The 19239-nt window shown below is 50.9% G+C and overlaps 1 protein-coding gene across 3 annotated transcripts in view; it reads right to left on the bottom strand.

The window, feature by feature from the left end:
* PSD (pleckstrin and Sec7 domain containing) overlaps nucleotides 1-19239 on the bottom strand; it is a 112782-nt gene that overhangs the window by 67285 nt on the left and 26258 nt on the right. For all 3 annotated transcript variants that reach the window (XM_045022677.1, XM_045022679.1, XM_045022678.1), the window contains exons 2-5: nucleotides 9187-10267; nucleotides 8957-9059; nucleotides 7714-8206; nucleotides 1448-1891 (exon numbers count right to left, since the gene is read on the bottom strand). In XM_045022677.1, coding sequence (XP_044878612.1) covers nucleotides 1448-1891; nucleotides 7714-8206; nucleotides 8957-9059; nucleotides 9187-10155 — 2009 coding nt within the window. In that variant the 5' untranslated portion in view covers nucleotides 10156-10267. The remainder of the gene's footprint in view (nucleotides 1-1447; nucleotides 1892-7713; nucleotides 8207-8956; nucleotides 9060-9186; nucleotides 10268-19239) is intronic.

Genomic DNA, 19239 nt, shown 5'->3' with positions numbered 1-19239 from the left:
ATTGATTCAGCATGTGGCAGCATTGCCCCCTTGGTAGCCATTAAGAAAACAAACAGCACTTAGACAAACTAACCTCAACAAGAGAGAAGTGGTAGAAGATTGTTGTGGCTTTAGCATAGACTTGGGAGCCAGGAACTCCCAACTCTGACACCAACTCACCACGCGATCTTGGGGGTAAATCTCATCTTTTCTCTGTGCCTAGTTCCCCAGCTGTGAAGAGGATGACACTGACACTGGGTGCTGTGTTAGTCAACATGTGTACGGTGCTTTAATGATATGCTCTGACACGCTGTTAAAGGGGAAAACAGGAAGCTATGACTCCAGTAACTGCCCTTTTGTCGCCTGCCATCACGAGTTGAAATGAAAACACCACCGGCAATTTAGCTCCCCCATCTTCTAAAAGATGGGCTCCAGGGGAGAACCGCGGGGCAACCAGGACCAACTCCTGGCCAAGAACAGCCCATAAACGGACATCACCTTTCCTCCCAGATGGGCTGGGGATCGTGTCACTGACTGCAGTCACCATTACGTAGTGCCCACTGCCCAACAGCACCGCTCACGTGGTCCTTCCCTGAGGCCAGAGGAAGCGCATGGGAAATGAGGGAGTGTGGATTCCTTCATCCATAATAGCTCTGGATAACTTCCTCCCCACCCAATTTCCTGCTGGCCCAGCTCTGCCCTGACCCTCTCATGACACATGCTCATGAAAGCTGGGAATAGGTTATGCTAAGAGGCTACTTGGGGATGCAGAGAGGTTTGGTGGCCAAGAGTGGGGGTCAGGTCCAGGAAGCTGCTGACACAGGATTGTGAGATTCTGGCTGCTGAGCGGACAGGCCGTTGCTTGTCAGCGGGGAGGGGTGTGGTGGTAGCAGGAGGTCTCTGCATCTGGGATGCAGGTTCTTGCTCGGAGTCTTATCACAGGCTTTGGATAGGCCTCTCTGCCATGCTACCTGCAGGACCATTCTATGATAGCAATCATTGCGGCCAAAGGGATGAAGGTCCCAGCAGACCCGGGCCTCCTGCTTCCCAGCTCGAGTAGTCTTGGTTCCCTGTGTAACTCAGCATCAGGGATACCTCATGATACTACAGGGGGGGAGGAGACCACAAGCACCCCCAGCCAGAACACAAACAACTGCAGTGACATCACAAAGGCCTCTCGCGGCCAGCCAGCTAACGGTACAGGGCCTGTGCTAGCCCACTACGAACTGTGTCCGTCCAGGGAGCTTAGAGGGAGACAACTTGCTCTTACCAGAGTTGTTTTACCCTCTGCCTGAGCCCCCGGACGTTCCCTCCGAGCGTGAGTTCGGCATTCTGAATGGCCCCCCTTCCCAGATGCTCTGCCCTGGGTTCAAGTTGATTGACTAACCCAGGGACTGCATGCCTCTTTCGGGTGGGCACACACATCCTGCCTTCAACGGCTCTGATGGAGGTAGCTTGGGTCACTCACCTTACAATGGAGGCCAGGGGCAGTCCAAAGCTGTCCTCCGAGTGGCAGGGGCTGTGAAAGCCATTCTTCCCCCTTCTCCCCTGCTCCTCTTCCCTCTCGGTCCAGGGGGCGTCGGTGGCAGAGCTGGTTCCAGAATCTGGCTCCAGGTGGGCCAGAGGGGCAAAATTCTGCTCAATCAGCTTGGCGCTGTCTCGGATCTGGTCCTGTATTTCCGGGGTGAGGGTTGGGAGGTCAAAGGTGAAATAGGTACCACGGGTACGGGCTGGGGAGGAGAGGACGTCAATGGAATCTAGGCTGGTGTATGATGTCCCCTTGGCTCGATGGGACTCCATGATGCTCTCGAAATGCTTGCTGAAAGAGTCCATCCCATCCTTGGAGAGGCTGTGTCCCAGGAGGAAGGGCACTGGTGACTTGAGCAGGCCCTGTTCATCTCTGTCCATGATCCTGGTGGGGGGAGAGAGAAGGAACAGCTGGTCAGTGAGGAGCATAGAACGGCGCACTCCTTGCCCTCTGCTAGCCCATCGGTTCTAAATTCATCCGCTACTGAGACCGATAACTGGGAAGGATAGCGTCTCCTCAGAACCGATACAGGACCATAACTCACTGGGGAGCCAAGTTATGGGGAAAAAGCCTGGCCAGTCAGATAGGACATTGCACACACTAAGTGCTCTGGATGCACATGCCAATTAATACAGCACAGACTTTGTTCCCCTCCAGGGGCTCATCTACAAAGACCAATGATTCCGCTACTGCAACCAGACTTGGTCTGTTGGCTGAGGCAGTAAATGCTCATTCTTTTAGACACAGAGGTCCTGGGTTCAGATCCCATTGAGGACCCAGCCCTGTACCCCATGATCAGATCTGTATTGGGATACAAAGCCTTTCTCCCCTAGGTCACTGGTTTGAACCCAATCTAGATCAGAAGTGATCAAAAGTCATTACAATCTGACAGCGTGGGCTGTTAAATGAGGTAGACTACAGCCAGCCAATCAAATAGAGCATGGAGCAGTAAGCAGCTTTCCAGCAAAATGAACACAAATCCACTTCATTCATAAAAGTACAAACAGAATCCCAAAACCCCTCTCAGCTGATATGCTGCCATCAGTTTAATAAAATAAAGGGAAATTACTTTAGGCCATGCTGGTTTCCAATTGGCTAGAACACAGGAAAATGTATCCAATCAGAAAGCGTTCTATCCCACTGCTGGGTTATTGGACACCATGAACACATCTTCATTCAGAGGACTTGGAAAACTCATTGTCTAAACACCTGCTGTCTCATTGACTGAATGCCACTAATTCATTAACCTGCTGAAAACACAACTCTGGTAATCACACTAGGCCAACCTCTCCATGACTTCAGGGGAGGTTGCCTAAGCAAGCAGTAGGTAAAGAGTGGAGAAACCCAACCTCAGATACGATATTCTCCACTTCTGTTGTGCAGTGTTACTTGGGTGCTCAAACGTCCACCACATTCCACCCCATGGGTGGCTGCGTTTCAGCGGCGGGTGAAATGACTGCTCTACATGGTAAAAATCGGTCTATTATATTTGATGGAGGCCTTTGTTTCCCCCAAGAAGAAAGATGCCATAGAAATGTAAATTCCCTATCATTATAATTCAGGAAGTGTACTATTAAATCAATTTAACAATGCCTGGATCATTTGTCATTAGAGTCCATCTGGAGTCCCATGTGCTGTACCAGAGGCCGAGGATTATTGCTGTGAATGGGATGCAGTGTAGGAAAGCAGCAATGGCACCAGGACAGAAGAATATCCATTAAGGGAGCTGGGCAGATTATCACTGGAAAAGCAGAGGTCAGGGAGGTGACCTAGGCCAGGTTATGAAATAACAGATGGGCCGGACGGGGATGGTTCCCACACCCTGTTGGGGATCAGAGCAGAGAGGCACCATCTCAGCAAGAGGGAACTGCAGGCCAGGGGTAACAGACATGGGGGAGAAGATGGGAGCAGAGCACAGATTGTACTCGGGCTCCTGTGCAGAAGCACGGACAAGAAACAAACTATTTCCAGATGCCAGTCACATGCGCTAGGGCAAGAGACACAGAGAAGCCTTTCCAGAAGGGGAAGGGTTCGTGGGAGAGGGGAAGGAGGTAAAGGACAGTAGGGGCGGCACTGCTTCTGGAGGGTCTTCTCTGTGCTTCTGCCTCGTTAGTGGTCCATACTGACAGCTACAGGCCCACTGAAGTAGCAGGATGCAAACTCTCATTGCTGTTATTGTCCCAACCATCCCCACTTCAAGGTGTAATTACACGAGGGGAGAGAGCTGCGGATTCAGCATCCCCAGCACTGTCAGCAGCATCCAGCTGGGGCCTTCCCCAGCTGCTGTATCTCAGCATGCCCTTTCCTGGGGCAGCACACAATCTCCAGCTGGAGTCCACCACAGACACAGAGGCAGCACACAGTCCCAAGACTGCCTCCTGCTTTGTATGTAGCTCCTCTGCTAAGACAGACAGACAAGAGCCTACTTCACCTTTTATTGCGGCTCTTCTCTACACCACTGTCAACGGATTTTTTTCCACAAGGCCCCCTGCCCCCTCCATCCTGCCAGAGACAGTGCTGGTTAATTCTGCCATTTAGCACCTACACCTTGAACTGATCCTTGGTCTCAGGCTAATTAGGAGCATATTTATTGCCACAAAAATCAGGCCCCTGGCTCATTGCTGCTACTCTGCTGTAGTTTGAAGTTACTAGCAATTGTTTTTTTGTAAGCAATTCTCATCAATTTGCTGTCCTCTTCCTTTAGCAGATACTTAATAAAAATACACAGGAGTGAACTCACTGGACTATTCACTCCCCTTCATTATGGGCCAGAGAAATCAACAGGGTCACTTGTAAAATAAGGTGTAAGGTATCCAGAATGTGGCCCCGATCATCACATGTACAGATTTCAATGGAAGTTAGGCACCTAGCTATCCTTTCGGATCTGGGCACCTGTGACTCAGTTTCCCATCACTGGGGCTCTGATTCAGCAAAGCATTTAAGCAAATGCTGAAGTCTCCTTGGAGCCAGTGTAACCATGTGTTTCTAGTTAAGCACATGCTTAAGTGTTTTGTAGAATCATCGCCTGCACCTGTTTTTAATTCATAGGACTTTGCCTCTCACCCTGTAGTTATTTACTATCCTTAAAGCGAGGCTCTGCTCCCCGGAGTGGCTCTCTGAACATGGCATTATGGGGCTCCCTGAGTATTGGGTCTCAGTCATTTCCAGAGCAAACCTGCTCCATGTGCAAGTAAAAGATGGTTTCCTCACTGACTGCCAGTCCTGCAAACTCACCTGGGATCTGAGTCTAGCTGGGACTCCCCTTCACGCTCCATTAATAATGCTGATGGTTCTGCAGGCCAAATTCCGCCCTTGGCCACACGTGTGCAACCCCACATGAGGTTTGCACAGGTGCAACTGATTGGAACATAGAAACAATTCTGAGGCATTGCAGAGTAGAATCCAGCTCCCTCTTTTAACTGTGAGCATGCCTGCATTGTGGACAAAGATGTGACTGCAGCATGGAAGGGTTAGCTTTGATTTAGCTAGCTCGAATAACAACAGCAGTGAAGTCATGGTAGCTCGGGCAGCAGCATGGCTAGCTACTTTGGGTCCCTCTTTGTTGGCAGTGCTGCATCTACACTGGGGGTTTTGTGTACACAGTGACGTTGCTACGGGGGGTTTCCACACCCCTGACCAACGTAGCTATCCCAGTATAAGCTTTCAGCATAGACCAGGCCACAGGTTTGTCATTACAGTCAGCAGAGCTGAAGATCCCCTGGGAGTAAGAAGGTGCCCTTTCTCCAGTCACTTTTCTCTCTGGTTAGCTTGTGCTTTCCTTTTCCCTTTGCTGACCAGCCTGCTGTCAGCCATGTGCTCCTGGCTCTGGCATCTGGCGTCCCCCAAGGAAAGTCCCCTCTATTGTGACAATCAGTGTAACCACACAGTGCTCACTGATGCTTGGGGGAGCAGCCACCCTAACTCTCCCTTGCAGAACTACTCCAAACGCCTAAGGCCAGATTTTGCAAGGCTCCAAGAGATACAGGTAGGTTTCTAGTAGGGTTTCTAAGAGAACCCAGGCTCATTGCTTCCAGTGGTAAGGGCGAGACGTTTTGAAAACCCCACTCGCTGCCCATCTGCATCTTTAGATGCCTAAAAGACCTTTACAAATCCAGCCCTTATCAACATCCATAGTGACAGCTTCCAAAACATGCTGTTCTACAAAGCAGGCCCAGAGGGATCTCAGATTGCTACTCTCACAGCCTGGTGGGCCACTGACCCACTTGAAGGGGCAAATTAACTCCACTGCGGCATGCTCTGCACAGCATTTGTGCCGGTCTGACTATGGGGGTTATTTATTACTGCTCTGGTTATCCCAGTACAACCCATCAGTGGGGTGCTCTCATTCCAATATAAATGTGCCTTATACTGGTAGAGCTAATCCTCATTCCCCATGGGAATAGAGGGGTTGTAGTGCATTAACTACTCCAGGATAGTTAAAGCCGTACAACTTCTGTGTGTAGACAAGGCCTCACTGCACTAGCAGATTTGGCAACTTGAATTTCTTAACAGACAAGATCTTGGTTCCCTCTCTGATTGGGAGGCCCATCACACAACCCTACAGTACTGGTACGTTACTGGAGGGCCATGGAAGAATAAGGCAGCCAGTGATATCCACATGCTAGGAGTGATAGATTGAGTGATCCATGCAAGGGAAAATGCAACTGGGTGGTATGATTCCACACTGGCCCAACAGGGGAGCTGTTTGTTCTGGCTCCCATCACATTAGAAGAGCCATTCAACAGTAGGGAAAAGAGTGGGGCTGGGGCTGGAAAGAAGAGGGAGCAGCTGTGGTGTGTTTTCACCATGCGATGACTAACCCAGGAGCTGTCCGCTTTGAAGACACAGTGAGATGAGGTACTGTAGTTTCACCACAGGTAGACTAGATGAGCTTGTTCCTGGCGTGGATGTAGTGCTCTCCTCAGCTTGTCACCTTGCAACAAACACTACAAGTGCCTTGGCTCCACCTAGGATTTTCCTGCAAGATAACTATCCCCTAGCTGCACCACAGCCTCCCTTGGCCAGTGAGGCTGCCATCCTCTGCCAAGGACTGCTCAGCACAGCGAGGCTGCCATCCTCTGCCGGGGGCTGCTCAGTGCATGCAGAATGGCTGTCCTCCCTTACTGTGACCAGAAAGATGATTCCTTGATCAGGGGAGTAGACAGTCTGCTCCTTCCTGAGATCCACCTGTGTGACTGGCTATCTCCACTGGCCTCCCGGCTCCAGCCAGGATCCTCACCCAATGCGCAGTGACCAGCCATTCAGGTCAATGGGAAGTGTTCCACTGACTTCAATGGCCTTTGGATCAGGCTACAAGCACTAGCCACTTCATGATCCGTCTCTCCATGCTCTTCTGGCATGGCATTCATCCCAGCGCACCTGTCACTTCCCTCATCCTACCATTACCCTACTCACGCTATTCTCCATGCCTCGCTATCATCCCATGCCGTCCCTTCAGAAAGCATTTTGTGTTAATAAGTAATATGTGCAGGCAAACAATTATACCTGGCTTGCTCTTTGTATTGAGAACTCTCTCCATCTCAAAAGACTTTGCAATCTCATGCCCTAGCTATGCATAGAAAGTTGCTCATCTAGTACTGAAATGCAGACCCCTCTGGGGTGGAGCATGGCAACTGTTGGACAACGCACAGCAACACTACGCTTAGGACAGGTAGTGAAAGACACTAACTTCCAGCTGAAAAAGCTTGGGGGGAATTTAGGGAGGCAGAATGTAGTTATCCTGGTTGGAATTTGACCCTTACTTGCTAGAAGGGCCTTAGGGTCTCTGATCACCCCAAGTGACCTTAGTTCTAGGTCTCCAGCAGCTCCCACAGCACAGCACCTCCTGCTGACTCACCAGCACCATTGGTTTTCTTTAGCAGTTTCCCACCTGAGTGCATCACTCAATAATTCCCCTGTCCCATTCATTCCCTCTGAACCACCTGGCATTGGCCACTATTGGAAGACAGGACGCTGGGCTAGACAGACCATTGGTCTGACCCAGTATGGCTGTTCTTATGAGTGCTGGCCAGTCCAATCCTCCTTAGCTTGTGGTACTGGACAGGACCCCAACCCAATATGAGGATGCTCTACACAAATACACTGAATTGTGCAGGTCACATGTGTCTGCAGTGTACTTGAGAGATGATGGAGAACAGAGCAGCCCACCACAACGCACCATCTCACTCCCCCTCAGAAAACCTCACCTGCCTCTGTTCTCCTGCCTCGTTGCCTCAAACACCTCGTCATCCTCATCCATCTCTTCACCCTGCATCCCGTTCCTCAGACATTTCCCGTCCTGCTCTCCCCTGCTCTGGGGAAAGGGGTCCTCTGGCACGCTGTTCCTTCTCCCCAAGGTTCCCGTGACACTCGGATTGCTCTCGCTGTCCTTCTGGCTCTCGATGGCCGAATCCCCTTCATCCTTCTCAGCCAGGATATCATCAATGTTGGTCTCGCGATAGCATCGCAGCGGCACCGAGTCCAGATCTGTCTCTGAATACTTCACCGTCCTCCTTATGATGCCAGTTTCACAGGATCCTGGCTTCTTACTGCCTGCAGGAGCCATCTCTATTTCCACCTCGACGTGACACAAGCTGCGCTCCGCCATTGGCTTCTCTGGTTCTGGTGGCAGCTGGTGGCTGGGCTTCTGCAGGGGCTTTGCCAGTGACAGAGACTCAAGAGGTATCTGGGGGGAGGTGCCTGGAACAGAGAGATCCCAGAGTGTTTACATACAAGCAGCTGTAACCTCGTTCTAAGAGCAACCCAGCCTACACTTCAAATGAGGAAGCTGCACCTGAGAAATGCAGAGCAACCCATTTTGCAGCTGCGACGTATGAACACCTCCAGCGTAGTTCAGCCTGGAGCAGCAGCATAACTGGGCTCAGAGAAGGGATGAATCCAGAGGGACAAAGGTAAGAAGGGAGGTACTGGGGCAGTTTCCAAAAGGAGAATCACCTTTCCCAGCGTGTCTGAGTGTTTGCGGTGGCTAGACATACCCAGAGCTGTACAGGTGGGGCCCACACCATGCTGGCCTACCCAAACTAGGTTTTTAACCCTGAAGCCCTCCTCAAACAGGAAACCAAGAGCTGCATCCAGCTACCCAGAGTCAGCACAGATGGATTTGCTGACACCACAGTGGCGCTTAGGGGTTTGGACAAACAGACTCTGATGGCAGTAGAGCCGCTGGCCTCAGAGGGATGAGGCCCTGGCCATTTTGAGCCTGGATTTTATTAGATAGGCCCAAGCTGCAGAATTTGCATCCCAGCTTTCCAAACTCCCCATCATAAGGCTCGGGGAGGGAGGGCTTGGTTCTGGGGTGGGTTTGGTTGGACCAGGACAAGGAAAAGGCCAGCCAGAGTATTCGGATCTGGATTTAGCAAGCAGATGTCGGTCGCAGTGGAAGGTGAGGCTGTCCCTCCTTCCCACCCCTAATCACGAGGGACCCGTTACCTGTCTTCGGAGAGTCCAGTGAGCCATAGAAGAATTCCCACTTGGCCTTGGCAATGCGCTGGGCATGGGCTGAGCTCTCCCGGGAACATGCCCACGAGCCCCCCTGCAGGAATGAAAGAGCATGTCAGCTGAGAGCCTCCCAGTGGGGGAAAGGACAGGGGTGGGAAAGCAGGTATGTGGCCTCTGAAGGTGAGGGCCCGGCTCTCCCTCAGAGACACGCTGGGCAGTACCTGGTTGTGGGGCTCCATGCCCAAGGGGTTGCGCAGGAGCACTGAGATGTGCTCGGATGGTGTCCCCAGCCCATTGGAGAGGGAGCTGAAGAGGCAGTTGGTGTTCAGAGCATGGGGGAGTCCTGCTGCCCTTCCGTTGCCAGGACTCAGAGAGGGCTGCTTGCCCACAGGAGAGCGGCTACCGGCCAGGAACGGATCTGAGGCAGAGACCTCCAGCTTCAGCTTCCGACTGAGGTGCTCCTGGATTGGGCTGTTCTGGGCGGGTGGGGGGCACGTGCCTCCAGGAGGCCCCCTCACAGAGCCACACGTGGGCTGCCGGGCTGTCAGACGCAGGCTCTCGCTTATGCCCTGCCTGGTGCCTGGGGAAGGCTGGCTTTGCATGGCAGGGCAGGAGCTCCCCTCTTTGCTGGAACCGCAGCGGACGGCCTCCCCGAACTCCAAGCTGCGGCTCAGGCCGTGGGGGCTTGGCCCGTTCTCCCTCCTGGGCTCGCCCAATGGGAGGCCATTGAGGGTTTTCACGCTGGCCTTTTCGATGAAGCGGAACGTCACCACAGAGCTCTGCCCCTCGGGTGCCGGGGCCACCAGCGGACTGCGGCTGCCTGGGGAGGACAGCAAGGAGCTTTGCCTGCTTCTCAGCGGGGTGCATGGCGCTGTCACCCGCCCAGAGCTTGGGCAGTTGCCGTTGCCAAAGAGGCCGGTGTCTGGTGCCTTGCGGATTAAGGAGCCGGTGCTGTTATACATGCCCAGCTGACACCGCCAGGCCTCAGGAGCCAGGCTCTTGCGCAGTAACTGGATCCTGCCCGTGCTGAGATTGGGCGTGAGGCAGCGCTGCGGGCTGGAGGCAGCGGACTCCATGCTCTTGGTGGCAGGCAGCCAGGGTCTCCGATCCAGGTTGCGGGTGAACCGCGGGGGTGACACGGCGCAGTCTCCTTCGGGGCAGAAGCGCACGACTCCCCCTGCCTGGGCCATTGAGAAGGAGGAATCAGGTTTGAAGCCAAAAGGGCCGGGGCAGGGAGGAGCAGCTTTTCCAACACCCGTGAGCCAAGAGCTCCACCAGAGGGCGACCCATCCTTACGCGGCTCTGAAACAAAGGAAAAAGCAGCAAGTTAGGGCAAAATACAATCAGAGACACAGAAAAGGGAGAGATACAGACTGGACCAAGGCCCAGCACTATCCTAAGCCACCAAGGCTCCTCAGCTCCCCACACAGGGATCGCGCTGGTGTAAGTGAAGGCAGAATTTGGCCCAGCTGGTGTACGAAGAGAGAGAGAAAACAGGGCTACAGTCTCAGAACTGGCCACCTAAATGGCATAATGAGGCAGGGCTTGAAGTGACCTGAAAAAAGTTGGGGGTGGAAGAGGAGAATCTATCATTTTCTATAAATTAAAGTAACATCACACCTGCCTGTCCCCCTGCCTCAATCAATTTTGGCCCCAAGTCTGTTCTGCCCTCCCAGCCCCACCTCTGCTCCTCCAGCATCTCTGGGGCTCTTCCCCTCATCACCCAGGCCTGGGGGAGCCGCAGGGAAGCTGCCTATCCCGCTCCCGCAGGCTGGGTGTTGCAGAGGGAAGGAGGGAGCAGCAGAAGCACCACCCGGTTACTCCCAGGAGCAAGGGAGAAGCCGGGAGCTGAGCCGCCTCGAGAGGCCGGGCTCCTGTGAGAATGTGGCTAGCTCGCGAGGACAGAGCTCTGCCTACCTGCTGCAGGAGCCCTGATTGGCTGCTCTTCCCCAGGGTAAAGCTGACACCTGGGCCCTTCAGCAACACGGTTGGAGATGTAGGTATTTCTTTTGCCCACTGAGCATCCCCTCTGGACCAGGCACACTTTAAGCCCGGCAACTAGAGGCCTGTCTCATTCTAATGCACGACATGCATGTGCAGAGAGCCACCGAGGTGAGCAATGACCTCATCTGCATGCACAACAGAGCTTGGCAGCCCTGAAAATCTGAGGGAGAGTTAAAAGACGCAGAGAGGACATGTGCATGCACGGGTGTGTATGTGTGAGCAGCCCCAAGAGGAGAATCTGGCCCTTCGTGTATAATGCAGACAGCGTGTGTGTGTGCGTGTGCGAGAAAGAGAGAGAGAGAGAGAGAGAGAGGTGGGCATGTGGCTTGATCATCTCATTCAGTGTCAGTGTAATTGGCCCTGGGAAACTGTCCCCAAGGCCAGCAGTGGGATGCTGTCCCAGTACCCAGGGTGGAGAGCACATGCCAGGGAGGTTAGTAGTCCTCTCCCAGCCCCTCCCTTTGGTGCAGGAACCACCAGGTCCAGGAACAAGGCTGCCACAGGACTCTGCATCCTTTACAGGGAAGGAGTTGTGAGCCTCAGCCCTGCTCTTCCAGCATTCACCATCACCTGCTGAGCAGGAAGCCACTTAGCATTCAGTAAGGACTAAGTTACAGCTGGAAAGTCCAAGCTCTCATCCCCCTCCACCTCTCTTCCAAAGTTGGTAAGAGCAACAGGGACATCATGACAACACAGGCAGCTTGTTTCAAGGCAATGGATGCCTGATGCTGCTGACATCTCCCCTTTCTGCTGGTCTCAACCCTGTCTATTATTGTTGTCACTTATTTCTGTTGTTGTTGTTCCACCATGCTTCCAGCACACCCACCACTACCCCAGGAAGTGACTCTGATCTGGCTCTAGCCATTCCTAGGACTCAACCAGGTCACAGTTCCTGAAGGCATGCAACAGGCTTGCCCTTCCCAAGGCATCTGATGACCTAGACAAGCATCTCTCCATTCAGCTAATCCCATCCACAATCGATTACTTCACCTATCACAGTCCAAAATGGGAGGAAGTCTCCTAGGAAACAAAGCAGACATAAGAAACCAGCTTGCAGACATCTCACACCTGCACACTGCACAGGACCTTTCCCTTGGCACGGGCCAGAGGCAGGCAGCACAAAGCAACACAAATTAAATCGATGCTGATTAGTGCAAGCGCTGCCAACAGACAATACACAACCTCTTCAGAGATGAAACACCTATATGGCCTGTGATATCTGATACTGCAAGCCCAGTGCTAGTCCACCTCATCTCTGCGGGATACTTGGTGCATCGCAGACCCAGACAGGACAAGACAGCAGGAGGCTCTCCATTAGTCTTCTCTGCAAACTTCAAATCCATGAGAGGTCCCTCAGGTGAGGCAAGTTCATTCAAGTTCACTCATCTGACAATAGAAAGCAGAGCCAAAGCGAACAGATTTTATGCACAGACTAAAAGATTTATCACGAGCTCATGGATGGCTTGTTGGCAACAGTGATGAAATACTCTGGACTTTTCATCCTTGGGTACTTCAGCAGGCATGCTGAGAAGCCCAAAAACTCATCCCCCCACACACCTCCCTAGGACTCTCTGGTTCCACCTGCACAGCCAACCACACCCTGGACTTGATCTTTGGCCTAGAGGGCAATACTGAGGCCATCACAATCCAGCCACTGTCTTGGACAGACCATCACATTGCTAAACCAGCTCCCAGGCAACAAAAGAGATCCAGGAACCTGAGGCCATCATGTGAACTCCTAGACTCTGCCAAATTCCAAAGCCTGCTTCAGGACAGCGGCACAGGAAGAGAAGCTGCAGATCTGGTGAATCGATGTCATTGATGAAAAGAGATGGGTGGGAAATTGAGTGCCAATGGCAGAATCTGAAGGCTGATACAGACAGGAGGAAATATAATATATTCTTCCAAGATACACTGAAGCTGTATTATAAGACAAGAGAATCTATCAGCTGCCACATCCCCCCCAAATCAGAACTGAGTACCAAGCCCCCATCCGTGAGCACTACCCACTCAGGGATACTTGGGCACTGTTATGATCATAGGGCCTACAAATCTACCCTAACCATAAGTTTAACTGTAAAAGAGTTTATACAATGTCCCAATAACTTGTAACAACAAATGTTAATGGGAAAGTGCAAGAAAACCAGACAGAAAAACGGAATTAGTATAAACCAAAAAGGCCACGTTGCTGTAATCCAAGGACAGTGGAAATTAAGCTTTTTAAAAACAGACAAGGTGGAGCCGGAAATTAACCAACCAAAATTGGCACGACAAATATGAGGCCTAATTGGTAGACAAAATAGTGAGGGGGTGGGCTATCCCACCCAGTTCTCCCTTTCTGAGTCCTTAAAAGAAAGAGATTTTGCGGGGGAGAACATTTGAAAGAACAACAAGGGAGAACCCTCAGGGAGAACAAACACAGGCTACTGGAGTGAGCTTCACCATCATGGCTGCCAACCCCATCATCTCCTGCGACCTTCTTCGTCCTAAGCTTGAGGGATGCCCTGACCAGACAGGCCAGAGAGAGGGACCCATATGACATCACCACCCTTACCAGTTCCAGCTGAATGCCAACCACCAGCGGGGATGAAAGGACTTTAGCTTCAGCAGCATAAGAACATAAGAACGGCCATACTGGGTCAGACCAAAGGTCCATCCAGCCCAGTATCCTGTCTACCAATAGTGACCAATGCCCAGGTGTCCCAGAGGGAGTGAACCTACCTAACAGGTAATGATCAAGTGATCTCTCTCGTGCCATCCACCTCCACCCTCTGACAAACAGAGGCTAGGGACACCATTCCTTACCCATCCTGGCTAATAGCCATTAATGGACTTAAATTCATGGAGGTTATCTCATTCTCTTTTAAACCCTGTTATAGTCCTAGCCTTCACAACCTCCTCAGGCAAGGAGTTCCATAGGTTGACTGTGTGCTGTGTGAAAAAGAACTTCCTTTGTTTTAAACCTGCTGCCCATTAATTTCATTTGGTGACCCCTAGTTCTTATATTATGGGAACAAGTAAATAACTTTTCCTTATTCACTTTGTCCACACCACTCATGATTTTATATACCTCTATCATACCCCCTGTAGTCTCCGCTTTTCCAAGCTGAAAAGTCCTAGCCTCTTTAATCTCTCCTCATATGAGACCCGTTCCAAACCCCTAATCATTTTAGTTGCCCTTCTCTGAACCTTTTCTAATGCTAGTATATCATTTTTGAGTGGCACAGCAACAGCGGCTACACCCATCTCAACTACCCACTTCTCCTTTCCCCAGGACAGCTATTACCATCTTTGATACCATCTAAGAGACTGTCAACCAAGGCTTTTTTTTCCTTCTAAAACTCTCGCCAGCTACCGGGAAAGGGAACAAGAAATGTTAAAATTAAAGCCTGACTTAATACTTTACATTTCAAATGCTTTGCCGTTTTTTCTTCTTTTCTGTGTCTTTAATAAAAGGTTTAAAAGGTGTGTGCACCATGGTTCTGAGCTCTCTGTATACCCGGGCCTTGTTTAACATGGTTTAATGTTTGACAGTGACCGGGTTATGTTAATACCTTAAGCCCATATAGTCCATCTAAATTAATACAACAATGGAAGGCCTGAACCTTCACTCCCCATTCTAGCACATTTTGGGAGGTTTCTTCCACACTTCTTGATGTTGAATGGCCAGAACATGTGAGAAGAGTGTGTGTGGCGGGGGGAAGTGGTGGAGCATACGTGGGTTTGAAAGAGAGTTCAAAATAGGCTGCCTTTTGGCACAGATGGTAAATTCTGGAAATGCAGAATTCTGGGCCCCCGCATACACTAAAGCCGCAGGGCCAGCCTTTGGGATGGACGGTCCAGGTGGTGGCCTAGAGCACCCTGCCAAAGAGGGCGCCATGTGAAGGGTTTGCCTGAGTCCCACCTGACCTGCTGAGAGCCAGCTGGGCTGGTGGAGGCAGCAGGCAGGCAGACGAGCAGCAGTGTCTGGAGAGGGCAGAGGGACCCAAGCCACTGGGGAGAAGTTAAACAACCATCCAGGTGACTTCTCTGGAGCAGGGGTGCCCCTCCCCCCCTGCTCCACTGCTGTGTGCAGCTGCCACTGCTGCTGTGTCCCCCCTCTCCGCATTCTTCCCCTGGAGCCCCCTCCCCCTGGCCATTCCGGACTGGGAGCTGTCTCTGCTGTGTGTGGGGGGGGAGGTTGATGTCGGGGTGTTCCCCTCCCCACACCTATGTACCCAGTCTCCACTGAGCTGACAGGACAGGGGCAATCTGTCTGTGCTACCTCTCTGGGTCCAGAGCTGCTGGTGTCTGAACAAGCCTTCAGGCGCCTGATCCTGAGTGCTTTCTTAAAGAGACAGTGCACTCATACACTCACTCAGGTGCACACACACACTGCCCTCAACACACACACACACACAGAGTCACACACTCCCCTCAACACACACATGCACACACTCCCTCTCTCACATGCTCCCCCAAGCACCAACACACATGTTGTCTCTCACATACACACAATCTGTCACAAACATGCTCTCTCTTTCGCACTCTCTCTCTCTCATACACACAGTCCCCCCAACACACACAACACCAAACGCTTCACCCACCCCTAGGGAGCTGTGTGTGTGTGTGGTAGGGGGGAGCGAGGAGAGATGTCAGAGCTCCCTGCATCCAGGTCACTTTCCCCACCTGGGCTATACTGTGAGGCATCAGGAGCTGCTGCTCTCCTGCCCTCTTCTTACACAGCCCAGGTGGGGAAAATGACCTGGATGCAGGGAGCCCTGACATCGCTCCTCACTCCCCACCTCACAGCCCCCTAGGGGTGCATGGGGCAGAGGAGCAGCAATCCAGGGTGGGAGCAAGCAGTAACGCCAGCTGCTCCAAGCATCCAGGTCAGTTTCCCCACATGGACACAGGAGGGGGGCTTGCAGGGCTTAAGGAGTGAAGGGGGTACAGTGCAGGGATTAGGGCACAGGAGGGGGCAGGGATTGCAGTGAAGGGGGCACAATGCATGGATTAGGGTGCAGGAGGGGAGCAGGGGTTAGGAGTGAAGGGGTGTAGGGATATGGGGTGCAGGCAGGGAGTGCAGGGATTAGGGGTGAAGGGGCACAGTGTAGGAGTTAGGGGTGAAGGGAGGGTGGGGAGCCTGGGGAGCCTATGGAGGCCAGGGGTAATGTGTGGGGGGGCACTGTGCCCATGGGAGCTAGGGGCACCAAAATGCAAGTTCACCCAGGGTGCCATTTTCCCCAAGGCCAGAAGGTTCTGACAGCCTGCACTATCTGCTCTAGAATAGCTTCAAAGAGTCCAAGGCCAGAAGCAACCATTGTGATCTTCCAGTCTGACCTCCTGTATAGCACAGGCCAGAGAACTTGCCCAAAATAGTTCCTAGAGCAGAGCTTTTAGAAAAACAGCCAGTCTGATTTAGAAATTGTCAGTGATGGAGAATCCATCACAACCATTGGTAAATTGTTCCCACAGTGAATTGCTCTCACTGTTAAAAAGTTACACCTCATTTCCAGTCTGAAGTTGTCTAGCTTCAACTTCCAGCCATTGGATCATGTTAGACCTTTCTCTGCTAGATTGAAGAGCCCATTATTAAGTATTTTCTCCCCATGTAGGTACTTCTAGATTGTAATCAAGTCACCCCTTAACATTCTATTAAGCCAAACAGATTGAGCTCCTTGAATTTATCACTATAAGGGAGGTTTTCTAATTCTTAAATATTCCCATGGCTCTTCTCTGAATTGTCTCCAATTTTTCATCATTCTTCCTGAATTGTGGATACCAGAACTGGACACAGGATTCCAGCATCAGTCGCACCAGTGCCAAATACAGAGATAAAATAATCTCTCTCCTATTCAAGAGAATGATCATGGAGGCTTCATCTAAGACAGGGGTTGGCAACCTTTCAGAAGTGGTGTGCCGAGTTTTCATTTATTCACTCTAATTTAAGGTTTCGCGTGCCAGTAACACATTTTAACGTTTTTAGAAGGTCTCTTTCTATAAGTCCATAATATATAACTAAACGATTGTTGTATGTAAAGTAAATAAGGTTTTTAAAATGTTTAAGAAGCTATATTTAAAATTAAATTAAAATGCAGAGCCCCCCGGACAGGTGGCCAGGACCCGGGCAGTGTGAGTGCCAATGAAAATCAGCTCGCGTGCCACCTTTGGCACACGTGCCATAGGTTGCCTACCCCTGATCTAAGACAGGTCATAAGAACTGTCTAAGAACTGTCTATGTACAGAAGCGCAGAGACATCAGAAAGGGAACAGGGACCAATTACTGTCTAGTCAAGATGGACAGAGAAATAGACAACAGGCTAGAAGTAACAGGCTCCAGCTGAACCTGAAAAGTTTTGGTGAGCTAGCAAGCATGTTTATGGATCAAGTTCATCCTTGGGGTAATTCCACTGATGTTACAGGAGGAATTATTTTGGGCCTACTGTAACTCTGCACAGAGTTCAGCTATAGAACAAGCTGCCAAGGAGGGAATCATGATAATTGGTGGACCCCCATCTATCAGAATGAGATTCAAGAAAATGAACCCAATTCCACCAGGATGATGGGGGACAAACCAGATCTAACTCACTCAATTCTGTGGTCTGAAGATGCCAGGGAAGCTCACACAAAACGGGTTGCCAATGTCGATTGAGAGCAGTCTACTGCTGAGCTTCAGTTCATTTGCAAATTTGACACCATCAGCTCAGGATTAAACAGACTGTGATTGGTGTTCACACCTCAACTGCTAGCAGAGGAACTCACCCTCTCTGATTGAACTAACCTCGTTAGCTCTAGACTGATTCTTGCCTGCATATTTATACCTGCCTCTGGAAATTTCCATTACATGTGTCTGACGAAGTGGGTATTCACCCACGAAAGCTTATGCTCCAATACATCTGTTAGTCTTAAAGGTGCCACAGGACTCTTTGCTACTTTTTACAGATCCAGACTAACACGGCTGCCCCTCTGATACTCTACACATGGAGTTATTCCGGAATAGCAAGTCCTCATATTCAACTGACTTTTCAAACTGCCCAGTCAAGCTGTGAACCAACATCCTTCTAGCTCAAAGGGACACTGTAATACATAGCAACCACCTTTCTATTGAGTGTACAGATCATTACGTTGTTTACCTCCATCCTAGAAACATTCCCGTTAAGTGGATTTATTGGCTAGGAAGGACCCATTTTATTATGTTGGGGGATGCATGGTGATATTCACAGCCCTCTCATTGTTACTATAATCCATCTCTTCTCCAACTCTCCCGGCCTCCTCAGGCCTGCCGATTTGAATATGTTGGACACGGACCACGACTGTCACATATTAAATAATAAAAGAAACAGGGACAATGGGAGAAAATGGCTCATTCTACAAAGAAAGACATTTAAAAGAACATTGTGCTTCATTAAAAGACTACTGAGATGTTACCTACAGGCCACAGGGCAACAAAAGGCATACAATGCACACCGGAAAGACAAAGAAAGAAACCAGCATTCAGGAATGTTACCTACAGACGCTACCTGACACAGCATACTGTGGTGGAAGACAGGAAAACAACCATCTCCCTGGGATATTACCATCAGGACACAACAACTGGCCAATACATATTGGGAAGACAGAGAATCCACCAACCTATGAACTTCTAGTCAGGCTATGGAGAACAAGCAGGTGTCTTTTCTAAAGGGATTTTAAGAAGACCTGCTTAGATTCCACAACAATAGGCTTAGAAAAATCTAAGCTCACTAGAAGATGCCAGATAGAAGCTTCCCCTTCTTTGTACAAAGCAGTTTCTTTCTTGACAGAGAACTGGTTGATTCTACACCCAGTTCATTAGTACCCCACAACCATGAGGGTTTGTAGTCTAGAATTGGCCTTTGGCTATTACTCACTGGCTGAGGGCAGCAGGCACTCATGGACAGAGATTTCTGACAGGAGAGATAGCCACACAACAGGCAGGACAGTGTTTCCAGAAATTCAGAAGCGATCCCAGGGACCCACAGGCAGTGTGCACCCCATACAGTCTCACACCAAGGAGGTACAGGATGCCCAGCTAACACTGAGCCTATGAGCGCACCAGGACAGGGAAATGACTCTGAACCAGGCGGGGGGTTGAAAAGAGAGCACAGTTAGACGTTCACCGAGTGCTCACATTGGAAGGCATATTAAGAACCCTAATGAAGGGTCAAAATACCGCAAATCCTTGATGCTCTTTTCCTTTGACCAGGGGTAGAGGATCCCTAAGTAGGCCAGCTCTGGCCTCCTATGGCCCATGGGGTAGCGCCTGCACT

The sequence above is a fragment of the Mauremys mutica genome, chromosome 7 (genome assembly GCF_020497125.1).
Source record: "Mauremys mutica isolate MM-2020 ecotype Southern chromosome 7, ASM2049712v1, whole genome shotgun sequence".
NCBI classification, from domain to species: domain Eukaryota; kingdom Metazoa; phylum Chordata; order Testudines; family Geoemydidae; genus Mauremys; species Mauremys mutica.
This window is presented reverse-complemented; position numbering and strand designations above follow the sequence as displayed.